We start from the raw sequence: 21,074 nt of genomic DNA on the forward strand, positions 1-21,074 counted from the left end.
TAATGGCGGATTCTCATATACAAATGTAGAATAAAGGTGTGTGAAGCTTTGCAAGTCATGAAAGAATGAAAACTTGACGCTGTGAATACTACGTCATTGCCAATAAGGGGTGCAGGGTGACCGTAAAATGGCGTTTTATATATATAATAAAGAAAAAATATAAAACATTGGTTTTATTGAGATCAACTTGCCTGTGCGGCCGCCTTTGACAGTATGAAATTCTTATTGTGCGGACATGTGTTAGGGGAACTTCCTTTTTGCTAAACTTGTTAAATGCCCTCTCCGTTTTTTTTCTTTGTTTGCTTTTTAGCACGGTAGCCAATCGGACGCTGTTTCGGTTAGCCGCTTTATTTTTAAACTCTCTCTATGCAAGATGTTCAGTTCACCCATAGGCAGTTTGTGTTTATCTGTCAGATCAAAGCAAACAAATGCGAAAGGGATAACAGATACTTATCGGCGACGCAACAAAGAGCTTATATGCAGTTGGATTTCTGGTTTGCGCTATCATGTCTATCTCGTAAGTTATATTTGCACAAGGTACGTTTATGCAACAATAGTTGCCATGGGCCATTTCGGCTCACGACACTACTGTCAGTCCGTCCAAACTCCTACGCCGTGCCAAAATCTATCGTAATTATTGTCATTACATTATGGCGAGAAGTTGGCGGCCTCACTGCAGAAAAGTGCACGCTGGAAAGTTGTGATATCTTCACCATGGATCGCCTAATCGTCCGAGGTTGCTGACCGTAGTGCACGGGCGTCACATCGTTGGGATTCCTTCGGCGTCACCCGGGCAGCCATCGTTTCTCTGGTAGTTAAAAGGAAGCTTTAGCTCGGGCCAACTCTGATTTTCCTACTCGAATAAATGTAATACGCAGAAATGCTCTCATGAGACAACCGACGTACCGCTTTGATGAGATGTGCTGCATTCGAGAGAAAAGATAGCATTCTAGCAACTGTAGGAAACAATCTTGATTTGGGGCCTCATTCTTTTTTTTTTTTACGAAAAGATTCGTTTTCCCATACCTTTTGGTAGCTATTCGAAAGTCATTATCTGGCAGAGCAGAGACTTCAGCGCCGCGCATGGTTAGCGGGAAAATTAATACACAATAAAAAACTTATTTTCCTTCGTACAGGCGGATGACTCAAGCCAACGGGACCGTGCAGTCTCCACGCATCGTCGGCACAGAGCCCGCGAGTCATCCCTTCAAAACTGACGTCACGTCCGCGACCCCCCGCGCAGTGACGGCGGCGGCCACCGCGGCCACGACGCCGTCCACGGCGCCGACGCAGCGCCGTGCATCGTCCCAGGAAGGCTCCAACGTGCAGCGGCTCGCGGCCGCACTCCTGCACAGGATCTCCCTGCAGTCTCCTGGTGCCGCATTCAAGGGAACCGATGCGTCCAGGCAGGACAAGTCCAGGTGAGGCGGCGTGCCCGGCGATGCGCTGTGGGCAGATCTGTGCGCGACACTTGGCCGAACATCCACCGCGATCGCGCGCTAGCTATACTGCGTTCTTCTGCTGAGCGTATAGTCGCGGGTCAGTCTCAAGTCTGGTGGGAGAGGAATGCGAAAGCGTCTGCGTGCTCAGATTTGGGTGTGCAGATTGAGGGAACCCTCTATTGTGACATCAAATGGCCTCTGTTGTAACATGAGCAGCTCTGCGAATTTTAGTACGATCAATTACTGTTACAATTGCTCAGTGCTAACATGAAGGGAAGCTTGACAAAATTAGTCCCGTTGCAGCCATTGTTCCCACCTCTTGCAATCGCTAGCAGACACGCTTATCTCCTGGTGGTGTCATTGGAGCGTTTTAGTGTTGTACAAATCTACTGTTGACGGCCAAGTGCACGTGCGCATTTTGCAGGATCGGCAACGATAACTAAGTCGTGACACTACGCGGAATCGTTTTTGCATTATGGTGAATGTCCTCTTCTATGTGAGCATTATCATTGCCTGCATTATTATTTAACGTCATGCTGACATGAAAAAAAATGGCAAGAGACTTTGTTAGGACTACTTTCCATATTACGAAGCTTGCAACTGGCAATGTAAACATTTTCTTTTTGGCAGGCTTGAGTCTTCAAAGCAGGACCACAACGGAACGCCGTACGATTGCAAGAGCCTGCGCTGCAAGACGCAAGCCCTGTTCTCCGTCCTCCGGAGGGGCGACAGCTCTCAGAACGCAACCACACCAAACAGTAGCATTAACGACAGCAGCAGCAGCCGAGACGCGGCCGAGTCCAGCCCGCGCTCGGAGAGGTCCACGCCTACAAACTCCGGCAGTTCCAAGCTGGAGCAGTTTCGCGCCTGGACGCTGGACCGCAAGCTGTTGCGCAACCGCTGGAAGAAGTCCTCCTCCACGCCCCCAGAAGGTCGCAGCTGTTCCTCGTTCGAGTCTCCCTTACTTTCCAGGGCGTGCTCGCAAGAACCGCCGTCGCACAGTGAAGTGGACAGTCCCCACTTGCACACTTCGACGCTCAAGAGTGCCGCGTCCTGGACTAGCGTGTGTGTTGCCAACAACGACTCCGCGAAGGACAGCGGCAAGGAATGTCGGCTGGGTCGCGCAAGTCTCGGGGACCTGGGGTGCCGCAGTGTCGGCGACGTGTGCGGCGCTGGAGACCTGGGACCACGCACGTCGAGCACCAATGACCTGCGGCGGCGTCTCTGGCTGGAGGCGCATCTGGAAGGGGCTCCGACGCGGCAGCATCGGACGAGTGATGCTTCCGTGCGTAGCGCGCCCGACGGGGCGCGGGTACTGGCCGTGCGCTTGGCCAAGGACTCGAGGGGAGAGCTGGGCGTGTACATCAAGGGCAAGTGCGGTCCCGACGGCGCAGTGCTCGGCTACGTAGTCGCCGACTTGGAGCAGGACGGACCAGCGGCCAGGTGAGGGAAGCCTTATAAACGTCCCGTATACGCTCACGGGGTGTGCGCGCGCTTGAACATTATGCCAGACGGGAAAAAAAGTGACAGACGTGTAGAAGCACAAGCTGTCTGTCTCATCCGTGTTGGTTAAAAGCAGATTGGGAAAAGGTAACTCGACTGCGAAAGTTTACGCCAATACGGGAGGCATGAAAGAATATTCTACTTATTGCAGCCGATGCTGAATCTTCTTCGGCAATCCTTTCCTACAAGTGTGTGTCACACACACTTGTAGGGTGTCTACAAACCGGGAAAACGGGGACTTCTCAGCGATTTTGACTAGTCTGGAAAAGCTCGGGGAAAACTCTGGGAATCTCTGCCTCTATCAGGGAAAATTAGCTGTAACTTTATAGAAAGGGTCGCAAGTCGCGGTAATGCTGGCTCGAGTAACAGACAGGAATCGTAATGAATCGTATTTGACGCCCTGTCGTCGGCTGGGAGAGTTGCCAGTGTACAGTCAACGACCGACTTTCCGGATTCCCGATAATTTGGACGGCTTCGCGGCCCCACCACGTACCCCATAGAGTCAATGTATCAAAACGTCTGAAGTTTCGGACGCAAGAACTCTTCGCCGTCCGATTTTCCGGATGTTTTGCCGTGACTGCAGGTCCAAAACGGCATTAATCAAAGCCACCACCGCAGCCATTTTGATTACGTCGCCGCCTCTAACCTGCGCTCTCGTACGCAGATCCGCTGGCAGCCGTAGCTACCACTAGCGGCAACGCTAGGCCTAGCTGCTTCGGCGTTCGCTATGAAGGTGCTTGCCGTTGAGTGCCGTGCTTTTTATTGAAAGAATTCGCCGCTGTCAGCAATCGCACGGACTCCGCCTTTGTGGACCTCGCGATTGGCTTAGAAGCTTGGAAAGCACGGTGCGTTGCGTAATGCCAATTCCCGAAAGACAGCTTCGTCTCTGTATAGAAATGTTACTTGGTGAAGCATACTCAAAAGTATTGCAGTGAAGCGTAACAAGCTTGGGAAGGGGCTATTGCCACGGGAAACAGTATGCATTCTTTAGTTATACACGCGCGCACCCGGTATTTCCTGTCACAGTACGAGCACCGATATGCCTAATACGTGTACCGAAAGGCCTTCAAAGCGTTTTCGAATGTGCCTATGGCGGTTTGAGCCCCTAAGGACAGTAAATGACATGCATTTATTTTTTCCAACTGGACGGTTTTTCGGACGTTTTCGCGCCCCCTAGGGAGTTCGAAAAATCGGACGTGGACTGTGCGACTGACCAAGATGCTTCAAACGGTCTGTGGGGGCGAACGTGTGGCGGAAGGAGGGCAAGAACAGAAAGGACCTACGCATTGAAGAATGAACGGGAAAGGAAGCGTGCTGCCGCCGTTTTGAAGGAGCTTGAGCTGAAAAAACAAAGTGTTGGCTGATGCCGAGATGCAGGTGTCCCTCATCCAAACCAATATAAACTCTTTAAAGCAGTGAAACACAACACTGAGACGTCGTGTGCGAGCTCAGAGTATGTCAGGGTGGTTGAGGTTGACTTGCGAGCTGTTGAGATAGAATCTCAGTTGTGACAAAGTTCGGGCCTCATACCACTGAGCTTGCTATCAGTTCATAGAAATAGCTCATATTCGAAAATATTTGCTTCTCTATGCATTTACTTTTTATTCGTATTTGAAAATGTCCGACTCCATTCGCAATACTTTTTTGACACTTCATTTGCTATGCATTTTACCTCTATTCTCTTTTTGAATAACATAAACACTACTCCTTAGTATTCAAATTAGATTGCGTCGTTTTTTTTTAATTTTTTCATATGCTTACAAGAGAGTGACAGCATCGGACTATATGGTTTCAGCCCGTCCTGACATAAAATATAGTTCTGCATCACTCAGGGAATTTTGCTATGACACTCAGGGAGAACCTGGAAAACTCGGAGAATTGGGAATTGTCAATTTGGTAGACACCCTGGTGTGTGTGTGTGTGTGTGTGTGTGTGTGTGTGTGTGTGTGTGTGTGTACGTACGGCGACTAGTCACTGTAGCCGTTGGCTGATGCTAGTTACGTGTTCATAACATACCGCTATTTCATGTGCAGGAGCGGGCAGCTCCGTAAAGGCGACGAGCTCTTGGTCATAAACGGTCATCAGGTTCAAGGCGTGGAAATCGAAGAGGCACGTCAGCTTCTTGCCACACCGGACCAGGTTGTGCACCTGTTGGTTGCCCGTCAGGTAAGATTTCTTCATAGCAACTGTCACGCAGGTTGCTAATTTTTTCTCGTCCGTACAGCCTCTGCGAGAAGTTTCGAAGCTCAGAGCACATGATAGGGCCTGTAGATAGGATCGCCATAACGAGGCTTCTGAAAACATTTGTTGCTCCAAGAGGTGCTCCGAACGGTCAATGCCCCCTCTTTCTCCTGTGCTTCGTGCTGCATGACTTCTGCATCACGACTACGGGCCATTTTCTCGATAGCATACGGGCCGTTCCCCGCCGCGGTCTGGTGTGCACGAGGTTTCAGGTTCGATTCCCGACCGCGGCGGTCACATTACGACAAGGGGGAAATGCAAGAACGCTCGTGTATGCTCTCGTCAACATCAATCCGGAGCTCTCCACTACGGCGCTCCTCATAACACGTAGTTAGTGCATTTCAGAACTATGCGCTGTAAGAAAGGGTGTGGATGGAAGGCGGCATCACGGCATTTGCCATTTCTACTTCCGCTAGCTTAACCGGCCAATGTGCACTAAAAACGACGTCCCAGAGCGCCTGAGGCAATTGAGCAGAGCAACGTACAACGAAAAGAACCGCTGGTAGCAGACCCCTCACCCCTCCCTCTCCACTCCTTGAAATGGCGGCAAAAAATTCGAAAGCGCAGAGAGTAAAGGAGTTCGAGCAGGTAGTCGAGGGCGATGCGAGAGAGGGACTCGGAGAGTAGTCTTCGCCTTTTTTTAGATTTAGATCTTCGCCTTCGCATTTTAGATTATGCCCGCCCAAACGGGGCCTTCGGCTACCACAGAGACCTTTGCGCTCCCGAAGCGCCACTCCATGCTTGCGTTTCTTTTTTTTTATTTGTTCCCCTTCTGTTTTCTTTAGCATACCGTTTTGCATTCTTTTGTAAACCTGGCGGTTTGTGTCCTCAAACTTGGAGCGTGAAAACTAAAATTCTTTATCTGCCTCGAGAGCGCTGGAGACACCGGGGTCAGTCGGCGTCTCCGAAACTGAGCTGTGTCAAATGCGGTCACGTCACGACAAGTCTTTCTATTCGTGAAGTTGTTTCAAATCTTTTGATGAAGACCGTGCACACTCTCGCGCATCTGTAATGTACGATACAGCGCGGGGATGCGGTGGGTGCAAACCGTTGGCGAAGAATGCAAGAAAGTCGATGTGCTGGCGTTCTGACCCAAGTTAAAGAACCTCGAGCCAGTCAAGATCAACTCAGGGTCCTCCAATAATCCGTGCATCGTAGTCTATGATTAGTGGGCACAGAACAGTTAATCGGAGTATATATGCCCTTGTTCTGGAGGCTTGGATCAGGCTCTGCTTGTGATGACGATGTTGGCAAGCCAACCGAGATATTCTCTAATAACAGAGACGAAAAGTAATTCAATAAATTATGCCCCTCGCACAAATGACCGTCTCGGATTAAAGTTCTGATGATCCTTATGTGCAGGAAGTACTTTGGTCCGCACACCCATTTTTGAGGTACACAATGGTCACGTATAACATAATGTGTCTCACTAGCTACCTATGTTGTCAATAGCAATTCAATGGCAATAGCAATACTATCGGCAGTCGACGACCTGCTTTTATATTTTTTTTCATCTTATGGAGCTTTTTTGCTTGTATTCTCTTAAGAACAAGATAAACGCGCTCGAACCTCCTTTTACGTAACTCACGAACTCCATTTACGACTATAATGCACCACAAGGATACCATATTACTCGATTTACGCAACGATCGTAATCGCTGAAGAAATAATTGATGAAACTGAATATGCTTGCAGGAAGAAGGCGAGGAAGATTACAGCGAAGACCCGCTGTCATCGTCGCCCACCGGAGCTTCCCGACTCGCCGAGCCCCACCGAGTTCCGGCCGAGCGGAGGGCCAGCATCTCGCACCCCGGCGCGGCCGCCAACTACAACACCATTCCAGAGGTCTCTGAGGAGAGCGAGAAAGAAAGCCAGGTACGCAGTGTCGGTGAAATACGCCACACTTCCAGGGACACCGGACACAAACATTAAGTTTGGTCGGAGATTTACACTTCGAGAATCTCAAACATCGTATCGTAATGGCGTAGCGAAAAAGGACGGTCGCCTTTAAACATTCCCGTCGTCACGTCATCTGTGTTGTGAAGAAGTGTTGTGAGGACATTGGTTGATGCTTTCTTATGGCTATATATTTCGTGCAATCTTCCAATAAAACCAAAACAATTGGAAGTCAGCGCTCTGTTCCTTCTCGCCGGCTCGGTTCATTTCTTCCTTTCCATGTTGCGCTGTACCAGCTTTAGATTGCTAAGAAAGCCGGCTAAGCCACTATTCTGAAGTGCTATGCAGTCTTGAGCAGTGTTTCAAAATATTCGAAATTCCATCGCGTCCATGATCTGTATATGGGCTCAGATCACACAACGAAGCCTCCACTCCTTCCTCGCTCATGGCAATGTTTTTAATTTCCGGTAATCGTGTCAACGTGTCAGAAATTGCAACGCTACAAGGCTTTGTAAAAACTGATTGAAAATACTTGTTGAAAACTGCTTTTCTTTTGTCATCTTTGATTAGTTTACCATCATATGCGATGGCCGGGATCCCAGTGTTATCCTTCTTGTTGCTCTTAATATACCGCTCTTGGGGATTCGTTTTGAGTTAATCTGCTAAGACTGATAGATATGCATTCATCGCAACCTTCAAATCTTGTTAAAGTTTTGTGCTGATATCTTTTAGTTTTGTGTACAAGCTAGGGTTTTTCGTCTTGCAGTATATTTTGTAAGTTCGAGATTTTTTTCTGAATTGATGAGTGTAAAGCCTTATTAATCCAAGGTTTATCTTTGCGGCGCTGTCGATGCTACTAAATAAACTAGAATGCGCAAATATAGGTAGGAAACCATTTAACTCATTAGAGGCAGCCTCATAATTATCCCTTTCATGAAGAATGGCTTTATCGGCCGCATTTTAGTAAATTCTATTTTTCTGCGACGAATAGTGCCTGCAACTACATCGTGATCACTAATGCCTGGTGCTGGTTCAATAATGTCTAATATATCTCTCTTGTTACTAAAAACGAAGTCCAACACATTTCCGTCTGCACATCCAAACGAGTAGTTAGGAAAATCAATGAAGTGGAAGAGCCCATACGTCATTATTAGCTCACAAAATTCAGAATGAAGTAATGACATATTCTTCTGCACAGGACATAGATAACAACATTCAACACCTGGCATGTTAAAATCGCCACCAAGAATTACCGTTTCAGACTACAAGAGTGGCCTTGAAAGGCTGATGAATGAAGGGTTCAACGGGGTTCAAATTTGGTGTCCCGTAGAAAGAACCGACAATAAGGGCGTTTCCATCTGGAAAACATCACCTACACCAGCAGATTCTGACGTATCGTCAGCTGGAAGTAATGGTGCGCTTTCAATTGTCACGAACTAGAATACCCCCTCCCCCCCCCCCCCCCCCGCCCCAACTCCGCGCGCATTTCAGTCCTTTCTATATGCAACATAGAATCAACATAAAACATCAGAATCTGTAGTGTCAGTCTAGCCAGGATTGGGTGGTGAGAACAATGTCACGCTCTAATATCGACAGAATGCCTTCAAAATCAGCAGTTTTATTCTTTAGGCTTCGGCAGTTTACAACAATAAAATATAGTTGTTCGGGTCCATTTCTAGTAAATCGGGAAGAAGGCTGTGATAGTTGATATTGGGCGCATTCTCGAACAGAACCACTAGGGCCGTCAAAAATTACGTTTTTTCCACGCATCACCAGCTTGTTATACCTAAGTGTGTAGCTCTTTTGTCGTTCCAGGGCATATGCGCGCAGAGAACTTCTTGCCTCACGAACATGTTTGGAAGAATATTCGCTTATTGAAAAGTTAGTTCTGATAAGCTTAGAAACAGCGGCCAAGACCCTTTGCTTACCTTTGAAAGCAGTGAACTTTACAATTACAGGCTTTATTTTGTCAACTGCGTGTCGGCCAATACTGTGCGCCCTCTCTTAGAAGAAGGATTAATTTCTATTTTGAGATTTTCCGCAGAAAGCGAAATCATCTTGGACTCGGACTCGTCCCATGTTTCTTTTTTCGGTGTCATCCAAACCAAATGAAAGTAAATTACTTCTACGTGGCCGGTTTTCAATATTGTCTTGTTTTGCCAATACATTGTGCACGGTATCAGCCAGTTTAGTGTTCTGTGCCCGGAAACTTTACTTTTCATTGCTATCGGTCAGAGCTTCAACCTTTGTTGCCATCTGTTAAATTTGCTCGTGCAGTGTTTTGTGCTGCCAGGACCTTCTCTTGGCTCTCTAGTAGTTTTGGTAGACGTTTTATTGCCTCTAGTAGTTCGTGTTCTGCGCTTTCGAGACCGTATCCCGAGATTGGCTGCGCCTCTGAAAAGCGCGCTTCCCGTGAAGCGAGCTCAAGGGCTGCTCCAGCTTCGCGGTTACACATGTGCCAGCGCCGACGATTGGGGTAGCATTCCAAACATTCCAAAATCATCGCATACGACGGCAGTCATCGCATACGACGATACGGTCTACTGAAAATTTCGCGACAGATCCAATTTGTTCTGAATAATTGAATTGCTGCGACGCCAAAAAGCCAGTAAGGACGAGCCGCCGCCTAGGAATTCCCGTACCAATTTATAGTTTTCGGCACCGCCGGCTCCGCACTAATTAGTTTGCTAATACAGAAGTATTGTGTTGCAGTCCCAAGCAAGCAAACTCTCCACCTGGCAATCTTTAGGAAACCTTTCCTGCGTAAATAAGTGCCAGACACGCAATAACACCGCCATATCTGTGACGTTACGGGGACATTGGCGCCGCAGTTTGCAGGCAAGGTTTAGGAATGAAAGCCGGACCTTGGTTTCCTCTGCTAATAAGGAACTGTCTCCAAATAAATGGACATCAAGTTATAAAATAATGTGTACTCTTCCAGTACTCTGCCAGTATCGAGATCGTTCGGTAACCGTCAGCGTATGTGCGAGGGTGAAGTCTGTGCAAACGCGTCACGGTCTCTATAGCGATGCATATGCTTATCGCTAGCTGCCTCGTTTGTTCAGATGCCGGCTTCCCGACAAGAAACATGCCGACGGGTCGGCAGTGTGCCAGCGAATATAGCTTCTTTTGACTGCCGTCATTCCTAATCTTATCTCCCAGCGCAAGCCTCACGTCTCGTGCCGTTATCACCGACTGCAAAGTGAAGCCTCAAGATCTAGGTGGAGAAGCGTAGGCATTTTGACTGGTTCGTTTTGGCTTGAACCGGAACAAAAAAAATCTGCGTTATGGACAGGACGTCCATTCCTCATGTCCTGTCCATTGCGTCGTTTTTTCTGCTCAACTTCTAGGTGTCAGCAGTCTGCAAGTGTTGAAAATAGTGAACGCTTCACTATGAAAAAAAAAGAACCTTTCTAGTCTATCTTGTCCTCAAATAATGATCTGTCCCGCTTGCGTTTTTTTTCTCTTGTAGATTCCGCACCGGATACTCTGCTATGTCACGTGCGCAGATAAGGCGCACGACGTTCGCGATCTGAATATACCACGCCCGCAGCGTTAAAGAAAAGGCACGCAAGATATATACGCCGGTTATTGTTTGGGTACATACGCTTCACAGGGTGCAAACACTTCTTTAGTGTTGAATATGCAGTAGCATGATACAGCACACCGTTACATCACATGTCACAAGTAGGATATATACTCTGCATTACGACATCAGTAGGCGACCAGTTAGCTTCTGGCAGTGGTGACTGACCCAGCATTCCATCTCGATGTGAGATTTCAACATGCTTGTGATTTCCGATGGTGTTTCTACATTGTTCATCGTCATCTGATTCTCATTGTTGTGCCTCACAGGGGAGAACAATATGATATATGGTGATCGGCAGAAAGGTAGGGTTGAGGTGCCACCCCCCTTACAACCGCCCCCCCCCTCTTATCCTCGGCTGTGACCCTGCAGCGGCAGCACTAGGACAGTATCCCGCTTGCTCTGCAAGGATACAATAAATTGCCGTTGGAGTTAGCACAGCCAAGAGATCATAATAAGGACGTTCAAGGTGGACAGGGAAAGGCGCAGTAGGCCAAATCGAAACACTAATTGTGCTTGCTTATGCTTGCTGAGTAGGCCTTCTGTCGGAAAAAAGTGGGCAATGTTAACTTCGTCATTTAATGAAACATAACGAAAACAGTACGTCTTGAACGCAACTAACATGTTCTTTTTCATATGGGCGATGCGTGCTTCAGATTAGCCGCCTACACTTTCTAGTTTGGTGGCGCCCGTCTGCCGATGTTAAATGTATGCTGCTTCCTCTATAATTTATATCTATATCAGCGGAGAGCCTTTATCGTGTTTTAGCGAATACTCTGCATTACACTCCTTCCTCGTTGCTATATGCCGCCTTAATTCAGAATCACATTTGTAAATTGATCTTTTTTTTTTATTGAACTGAATGTTAGGAGTGGTTGGCGCCTTTATGGTGGCACCGGCTACTCCTTGTCACTCACTTGGCGAACGAAACAAATTTGCGCAAATTGATCTTACTTTGCCCGTTTGCGCATACCCCATCACCGTTCATTGTCTGCTGCCCAACCATCTTTCAACGAATCGGCCTCGCTTCCTTTCACCTCGAACTGAGTTATCGCCGTTTCCTTGCCAAAAGTAGTTCTCGTTCACGTTCAGTGTGTGACTGTGGTTACTCCTTGCTTTACAGGCGACGCCCCAGTACAGCAGCGGCGTGTTGTGCACGCTGCCGCGCCGACCGCGTCACCGGGACACTGGCTCCGCGGGCGGGGCGGCGGGAGTCTCGAGCGGCAGCGAGCTACTCACCGTCACGTTCGTCAAAGGCCCCGGCCGGGGCGCCCTGGGCTTCAGCGTTGTAGGCGGCCGTGACTCGCCGCGCGGGGCCTTGGGCATCTACGTGCGGCGCCTCTTCCCCGGGGGCCAAGCCGAGGGCCTGCTCCGCGAGGGTGACCAGCTGCTCTCGCTCAATGGCGAGCCCTTCGAGGGCCTGTCGCACGCCGAAGCCATCGCCGCGTTCAAGCGCGTCCGCCAGGGCGAGCTTGTGCTCAGGGTGGCCCGTAGGCCGCCAAAGAAGTGAGTTCCTCTCAGTTGCCTCAACAGATTGTCATCTAGTCATTGCACTGTTCATGTCCCGCATTTATCAAGCCGCCCAAAAAGTCGAGGGGTCGGATCGGCGGATAAAATTGTAGTTGGTAGAAGCTCACGCTAGGTCACCTCTCTCGGCAGCTAGACACCAATAGGGATCATGATTGCATTGCGCTCAGTCTTACACCGGTAAAAAAATTACAAAGAAGGAAGCAAGGACGCTGACGGGCAAAGCATAAGCTTCCATATTTGTATTTTTGTTAGAGAACACGCTAATATACAAAGTAAAAAGGAGGGTGGGGCGGACACTGATATGCCACGTGACAACGTGATGGCGTGATATCAGTGTCCCCCCCCCTTCCCGCCCTTTTCACTTGGTATTGTAACGCGTTCTCTAACAAAAATAAAGAGTTGGTAGTTTGCACTTCGCCGTTAGCGTCCTTGCTCCCTTTTTTGCCGGTGTGAAACAGTACGCAACGTAATCATGAACGTGCACTAACTAGCCCATTTCATTGCTTTACAAATAAGGATGTTTGGCAGCAAAGTAAAAAAGTAACGAGATCTCAACACAGCTAGCCTGACTCGCACAATGTGCTGCAGGTGGAGGAATAACAAGTATGAAAGAATGGATATAAAAGGAGCATGGATACAGCTTAGCCTAGCTAGACTAAAAATGACTGCTTGATGTGCGCTGTGTACTCTTCAGGGTGGCTGGCAAATGGAGTTTAGGCTTGTAAAAACATTTGTATGTCTGACGTTAGGAAAAGCACATGAAATTAACAAAGCTCGCATGTCTTCACATCAGCCATGCACATGAAACAGCTCTGCATACCCTATTAGATAAGTTCAAGTACTGGAACTTCCAAACCTTCACAATAATGAAATTATTACATCATTACCATAGCTTGGCGAATCATCCATTTGGAAAATCAGAGTTGTAAATACAATTTTACATAGTCTTGTGTTCTCTGTTACACGTGACACCATGTCAACTTAAAATCACAACATAGTTGAACTGTATGCAGGGAAATCAATACAAATTATACAATGAAGAATTTTCCGTTGTTATCTGGTACAGTAAACTTCTGTTATTGCAATTCGGGTAATTAGACTTTTTGGTTAATTCGATCCCAACCGAAGGTCCGAGCCAGAGCCCATGCATTTGTGTGGGCTCAAACGTTCATTATTTAGGTCCTAAAATTTGCACTCACCGGATAATTCGAACATGATCAGTCCACACGCACGCGCCTGACCCCTTGGTGGCCCCAAAAAGACCCCCTTTAGTGGCAACGTCTGCTTGGCGGAGCTTAGAGGACAGTGAGTGCATTGAACACGCGTCATCTCCCTTCGAAAACGCCTATTTTCGGCCTGCCTTAGGAAAAGGTTAAAGCAATAACGGTAGCTCACATTGTCTGACTACGGTATTTACCCGATTATAATGGGCGCCTTTAGTTTTCTGAGGAAATTAGGCCGAAAATTGCATGCTCAGTGCAATCGGATACTAAACCAAAATCGCCTTAGCGGCGTTTGTAGGCTTTACTGCATAACTTAGCTGTATTGCGCTCGCGGCGAAGCTGACCTCAAAACTTATGCAGTGAAGCTGACTTTAGGAAACAGGCCACCATTCTAAAAAAAATCGGGTGCGCGTTACATTTCTATTACGGTTAGGAGCTTTAAGTCATTCCTGCGTCAGTTTTCTATTTTGGACACATAGAAAGTAGGCGCGCGTTTGATTTTGTTAAACTCGAGCAAGTACGGCCAGATTAATTGCAATTTGGCATTTTTTTCTTCATCTTGTTTGATTAGACCTGCCGGATAATTCTATCGCTTTCAGCAGTCCTGTCAGGGTCAAATTACTGGAAGTCGACTGTACATGCTAGTGTTGAACGGAATAGAGTCAAACTCAGTTATAATGAAACTGCCTAATACACAAAGGATAGTTCGATATATTAAGTACTTCACTACATCCAAAACAAATATTTGTTAACTTCATGATGCACTTGTTAACATTTGCATGTTATCTACAATTTGGCATGGTATACGTACTTGTGCCACCGTGCTGAGAAGCCCTTGTGACATGAATCAGCTACACATGTAAGCAACACAACTCAACAATGAAAGCATGCTCTGGAAACAAAACAGCCACTGGCAACAGGCAAGCACTCTATACAGGTGGCTGCTGTTATCTATGACACTTGGGGTAGGCCGTTCATGTACAATACCCTATATGCAACGTCAAGTTCTTTGTAAGAATTGTTTCTCGCATATAGTATAGTGTAGTAAGTATGGTTGCTTAAGTATAGTACACCCTTGTTTCATGGTTGCACCCTGGTTCGTTATAATCTGCTTCTCCTCTATGCCAGAACTCGAGCATACGAAGACACAGAAAAAATATTCTTTCCTATAGCTTTAGACGGACTGTACTTACAGTCAGGGTAAATACAACATGCAGAGAACTTGAAAATAACACACACAAATATGCTATCAAAGAATTATAGAATACAAATATGGGTTTATTCCAACATATTGCAGAGTGTAAATATAAAAGATAAGTGGGTCCCGGGCATTTTCAAGGCAATCTGCGTGCTTTATATATTGGTTTCATTGCAACTTAATGTATTTGCAGCCTGAAAAGCAAACACATTAGCTGCAAAATGTGCCATGAGACATAGTGGAAAGAGTACAACTTTAATGCATACAGACAGAATAAAACTCAAGGACATTAAAGGATGTATGCATATGCTTTAAAAGATGTATTCATTAAAGTTACACTTTTTCCATCATGTATCTGAACCAACTTGGCCAACTTTCTGCCTTGCTACTGTGGTGGAACAGAATGTTGTGATTGTTTTATTTTTCAATGAAGGCACCAAATACTAAAACATAGCTACAAAAAAATTGAAGTGTGACAAGCCCTTTGATTTCAATCTGGCATACATTATGGTTCATTCGCTGCTATGTGCTAATGGCACCAACATACATTAGTACAACTTCTAAGCTTTGTAAAGCTATGTTATGTGTTTTGTAGGTGTTCTGTAACTTCTCTTGCTTTTTACTACTGCCTACTTGCTGCCTTTTTCTACTTTGTCATCATTAACAGTAGTATTTTAAACCTCTCTTTACAGTTCACAAGTGTCCAAGTCCTGTTGTAACCTGGATAGCATGACATAGAGAAGACACAAGGTTTTGCGAGCATTAACCAGAGTCTCACAACATCTAGTCTGCCTGGACAGTTGCATCTGTGATACCATATGTGAATGATTACAGCCCTACTCATCATCTCCCAGATTCAAGAAAGTTTTGTACAATAGCTTCCCATTGAGTGTCAGTTTGTGTGCCTTACAATACCAGTATGTGCTGCTACTAAGTTTGTTCATTGTGCTTGTGAACTGATGCTATATTAAAGTTAATTCGTTGCCTCCCTGAAGTCATGTCAACTTTTCTTCCGTTGCATGCAAGCTAACACAACCATTTTTGTCAAGATATTATGCATATTGTGTAAAAAGAAGAAAAAGAAATGTTGGTCTTTGAAGGAAGTATGTTATGAAAAATATTTTTACTTGCTAAAGAAAAAGTTGCAGTCGAGATTTATAACAAAACCAGCTACTATAGATCTGAATTACACATAGTATGCCTGCAGCGCCCTCTACTGCTAAAGTGAGCCCTTCGCTTTTTTTCTAATTTTGCCAGAAGTTCTTGTACTTAAGGGGGAAAGGGGGATGTTCAGCTGAAATATGTGTTTGCACTCACTGATGTAGATAAACGTGCAGGGGTTTGTAGAGCAAGTGCCTTAAAACTTGAATCTTCTGGTTACCTTTCTTGATGAACATGACCAAGCTTGATAACACCATAAGCATGACTATGCATAAGTGGCTTAACTTGTCATTTAGACATGCTATGAGCATCGTCACCCTTACAAGAACAAAGTTTACAGGAAGACGAAGGCATGAAGTGATGAGTAGTTGAACAAGGAATGTTGCTGAAGCTACATTTCTTGTTCAACTACTGCTCATCACCTCGTCGCTCTTCGAGTAGGGTTGCAAATCTGTAGCTGTGCTTCTGCTTCTCTTGCACATATACAGGTTGTCCCAGCTTTCATGTACCAAGATTGAAAAATATGCGAATGCCACGTAGCTGGACAGAACCAAGGTAATGTTGTTTGCCGTTGCTTGGAGATACTGATATTATTTATTGCATACCGCCTAATTGCATAATTAGTCTTCATTAATGAACTTCTCAAATATAATTAGATAAGTGTCAATGAAAAAATTTTAGAGCAACCTGAACAACTCCCGACACAGCTTTCTGTTGCTCAATACGTGCTACATAAATGTGTTTTTTTCCTAGCGTGAAAGAAGCCCGCGAATACACGCAAAGTGCATCGAATGGACAGTTACGCGGCAGTTCTGCGTACTTTCGCGGGCTTCTTTAACGCTCTGAAAAACACTTTGATGTAGCACGTATTGAGCAACAGAAAGATGCATCGGGAGTTTTTCATGTTGCTCTGCAATTTCCTCATTGACACTTTTCATCTAATTATATTTGAGAAGCTGATTAAGACTTCCTATGTAATAAGGCGAAATGCAAAAAACGATCTGAGTACGTCCAAGCGACGGCTAACATTACCCTCTTTCTCTATGTGGCATTCGCCTATCTTTTTTTAAAAAAATCTTGGTGCATGATAGTTGTGACACCCTGTGTAAGAGTTAAGAATCGAAGGTAGCGACGGAAGCTTACGAGCACAATCGAGGCCGGAAAGACGCACGCAGTAAAGTGCTGCATGACACTATCGCAGTTATATCCCTTATATACCACATGTGGCAAGCCAAACGCTCTGTTATGGTAGTAGCATAATTGAAGAGATCCATGCATGGGAACAATATACACACCTTCTAGACCATAGGAATATTGATAGATCCACGCACAAAGATGAAGATGACGCTGCATAACTTGGTTTTCTGAAGTTAGCTTCACCCACATACGGTGATGTTATGCGATGAAGCATACCAACTGTACTGAGGTGAAGCATACATGAGATATTGCGGTAAAGCATATCAAAAGTGATGTGTGGCCACTCGAGCTTCTAAAGAGGCGCGTTTATTTGATGGAAAGTGTCGTTTTGCTTCATGAAAGTAAGATTGGCTAAAAAAAATCAAAGCCCCTTCCTTAAAGAAAGATGGTCGAACGCGAAACTTGACCCCAAAGCAAACTGAAAGTACAAAGCCAACGACCACGCAATGAACCCAAGAAATGCTGAGTGACCCGATGCTACGCATATGTGATTCGATTGTTTGTTTAGGAATGCATTTTTCAGATCCTAAGACGAGCCCGTGTTCACGCGCACTTGCTCTCTCCGATAAGCAGGAAGCTCAGTTAATCGCGACAGGGGTGGTGTCATGCCTAACAGACGCAACTCGCGCTTCCACTCAACTTTGCGTGCATTCGCTACTCTTGCTGAGCTTGTCGCTTCGTTCTGTTATCAGGCACTGACCAGCCGGCCAGTCGACGCTGGTGCGGTACTGTGAAATTAAACTGTAGTGTGTACGCACTTGTGTAAGTTGGCTTTCCTACAGTGCGTTTTCGGCGCTCACGTACGAATAAGTGAGACATAGAAAGCGTCGCTTTAAAAAAAACGGCTTTTTTATGGTCAAAGCAGTTGGGCAGCAAACTAAGAAAGTACCTAGCTATTAGTGCAGACATAATTTAACGCTTCAGAAAACATGAACCAAGTGAACATCTACTTCATGAACAAATTATTACTTTCTTGCAGCTAGGGCGGCACTTGTCGCCTCCCAAACAAACTACTTAATGCAACAACATTACAAACAGCTTTTAATGGCTACCAGTACAGCTATTAGAGCAGGTGCTGGTGGGTGAGTTGCTTATACATGATTACAACTAAGGCGCCGAATAAAACAACGGACAAGGGAAATAAAACAATGTCCGTTGTTTTATTTGGCGCCTTCATTGTAATCAAGCTATTAGAGAGTAATCGAGAGCTAGACGGAAGCCCGCCTGGTGGGGAGGAAACATGACAAACGTCGAAACGTATTGTTTTTATTTTTCTTTCGTTTTACTTGGTCAGTGTACGTCTTTCTTTTTCAGTTATTAGGGAGCTTCAGATTTTGCGCGCACGAAATTTGGGAATGCAAACCTTCGTATCTACAAAAGCGTGCGTAAAAGAACGCAAGTCGGGCGTGATATTTTGGGTGCGTTGAGTTCGCTTTGGGTACTCAAAGCCGTTTGGGTGCGAAAAATTCAAGTCTACTAATTAGGTGTTCCCGTGGTCGTACTGTAAACGGAGAATGCGCGTGCGCGCATGTATAATTAAGGAACGCATAATAGGCGCTGTTACGGTGTCTTGTACGGAGCACGCATGATGGGCGAAACGAAAGCTCAAATCACCACAGCCGCGTCCGAAATATATTCGAAGGCCTGCCGGTACACTTATAAGGCGCATTGGTGCTCGTATTAAGACAGGAGACAGTAGGTGTATAATTAAAGAAAATGCTATGACCCATGACACTAGCCCTCTTCCACTCTTATGCTTCACTGCAAAAGTTTGCGTATGCTTCACCGCGTGACAAAGATGTACCGCGGCGAAGCTAACATTAAGAAACCGACTTACGCAAAATTTTTAAAAAATTCTTGCCAGTCTACGCATCGAAAGAAATATGCATAGCTTATTACATTTTTTTTACAGTGAAGCTGCTGGCCTCTCGATGGTCGGCATTTTTCGTGTCCGTCCGCAAGCAGAAATTATCATCATCAGCAATGGTTCATACTTCCCTAAGCAAGCAGAAATGCAATGGCTCACCCCCCTAGTAATGCAGAGGCTACACGAACTAAGCAAAGTGAAGGGAACAGTGCATACATTCACTGGAATAACGTATACAACGTACAAAACAGCGTCGCTTCAATAAAGAACAACCTCAAAACAAGCATTTGAACCATAAATTAAGCATTTCAAGAGCGTACAAATGCTCAGCATTTGTAGTGGTGGTTTTGCAACAGTTTTGTTGTACATCCAGTTTTGCAGGGCCGGCATGGCGAGTCACTTTTTTTTACCTATCATTTCTGTAAGGCCGCATTCATTGTTTGTGTACTTCCTAAATGTAGCGAGTCGCCCACATGCTTAGTGCATAGGGAGGTGGTCCACTCACCTCCCCGTCCGAGCGGCAATCGTTTGCGTTTTATGAGGGGTCAGAAGGCCCGCGTGGTGTCGGGTGACGAGTCACGGCGCGCGCCAGGGGGGCGCGGTGCGGATTCGCAGAAGGCGATATTGTGCACACTAAGTTGGCATTCCGCCGACGGCCATAAAAGGTCAATACAGACAAACCTTGAATGAGACGGCGGAACGCGGTGTTGTGGTGCCGGCTCCCGAGTCCATGGCTGGCTGGAGATGCCGCCGAGGTTTAGAAGGGCCTAGCAATATTGACCACATGCTGCATGCGCTGCATGGGGGTCTACTTCCCTACGCGTCCGGGAGGCAACCGTTGGGCTTTATTTCCGAGTGCTGAGAAAAGCCCGCGTGGTGCCGAATGACGACTTACAGTGTGCGCTGTAGGGGTGCAGTGCGCATGTGAGGAGCACATTCGGAGAACGTCGTCTTGTAGACAATAAGCAACGAATGCCATGGACGGTCATATTTCTCCTACGCGGACCAACCTTGAATGGAGCTGCAGGACGCGCTGTTAGAACTTTCGCCTGCGGATTTCCCCATTTCATCACCCCACCTAGTCTTCTGTCGTTCTTGACAGCGCTTCCCTTGTGTTGGCACCCACTCCGTAACCCTAATGGTCCACCGGTTATCTAATCTACGCATTACAGTGCCTGCCCAGGTCATTTTTTTTCTCTTAATGTCAATTAAAACATCGGCTGTCCCCATTTGCTCTGAGACCCACACCGCTCTCCTCCTGGCTCGTATCGTTACGCCTGTCATTCTTCGTTCCATCGCTCTTTGTGCGGTCCTTAACTTGTTCTCGAGCTTCTTTGCCAGCCTCATGTTTCTGCCAAATATGTTAGCACCGGTAGAATGCATTGATTGTACACCCTTATTTTCAATGATAGTGGTAAGCTTCCACTCAGGAGCTGACAATGTCTGCCGTATTCACTCAAACCGATTTTTATTCTTCTGTAAGTTTGCCTCTCGTTATCAGGGTCCATTGTTAGTAATAGACCTAGGTAAACGTACTCACTCACAGACTCTAGAGGCTGACTGGCGATCTTGAACTCTTGTTCCCTTGCCAGGCTATTGATCATTATTTTGGTCTTTTGCATATTAATCTTCAACCTTACTGTTGCACTCTCTCTTGTACAAGGCCCTCAATCATTTGTTGCAACCCGTCCCCAGTGCTGCTGGACAGGGCGATGTCATCTGCAAACCGAGGGTTCCTGAGATATTCGCCGTTGATCCTCACTCTTAATTAAGCCTTGCCAGTTTAATAGCTTGAATACTTCTTCCAAGCATGCAGGGAATATCATTGGAGAGATTGTGTCTCCTTGCCTGACCGTTTTCTTTATAGGTATCTTTCTACTTGTTTAGAATCAAGGTAGCTGTAAGGTCGCTCTGATTGTTCGGGTTCTTAAGTGTCACGAATCGGCCACGTGCGTTGTGCATAGAGAGGGGGTTCACTTGCCCCCGTGTCAGCCGGGCGACAGTTGCTGTGTTATGTGGGGTCACAGGCACCGCGCGGTGTTGGGTGACGCGTCGCGGCAGGTGCCAGGTGGGCGAGTGCCGATTCCGGGAAGTCGGCATTGTGCGCACGGTGTTGGCAGTCCGCCGACGGTCACACGAGTCCACACAGACCAGCCTTGAAAGGGACCGCTGTACAAGGTATTGTGGCTGTGGCTCCCGAGTGCCTGACTAATTGGAGGCGCCGCCGAGG

At 46.5% G+C, this 21,074-nt stretch overlaps 1 protein-coding gene across 5 annotated transcripts in view; it reads left to right on the top strand.

The window, feature by feature from the left end:
- Positions 1–15,613, top strand: part of a (arc) — a 213,046-nt gene extending 197,433 nt beyond the window's left edge. For all 5 annotated transcript variants that reach the window (XM_075685651.1, XM_075685654.1, XM_075685652.1 and 2 more), the window contains 6 exons: positions 1,137–1,421; positions 2,073–2,885; positions 4,979–5,111; positions 6,882–7,061; positions 11,792–12,174; positions 15,312–15,613. In XM_075685651.1, coding sequence (XP_075541766.1) covers positions 1,137–1,421; positions 2,073–2,885; positions 4,979–5,111; positions 6,882–7,061; positions 11,792–12,174; positions 15,312–15,357 — 1,840 coding nt within the window. In that variant the 3' untranslated portion in view covers positions 15,358–15,613. The remainder of the gene's footprint in view (positions 1–1,136; positions 1,422–2,072; positions 2,886–4,978; positions 5,112–6,881; positions 7,062–11,791; positions 12,175–15,311) is intronic.
- The last annotated feature ends 5,461 nt before the right edge of the window (positions 15,614–21,074 follow it).

This window comes from Dermacentor variabilis, chromosome 3, assembly GCF_050947875.1.
Source record: "Dermacentor variabilis isolate Ectoservices chromosome 3, ASM5094787v1, whole genome shotgun sequence".
In the NCBI taxonomy this organism is placed as follows: domain Eukaryota; kingdom Metazoa; phylum Arthropoda; class Arachnida; order Ixodida; family Ixodidae; genus Dermacentor; species Dermacentor variabilis.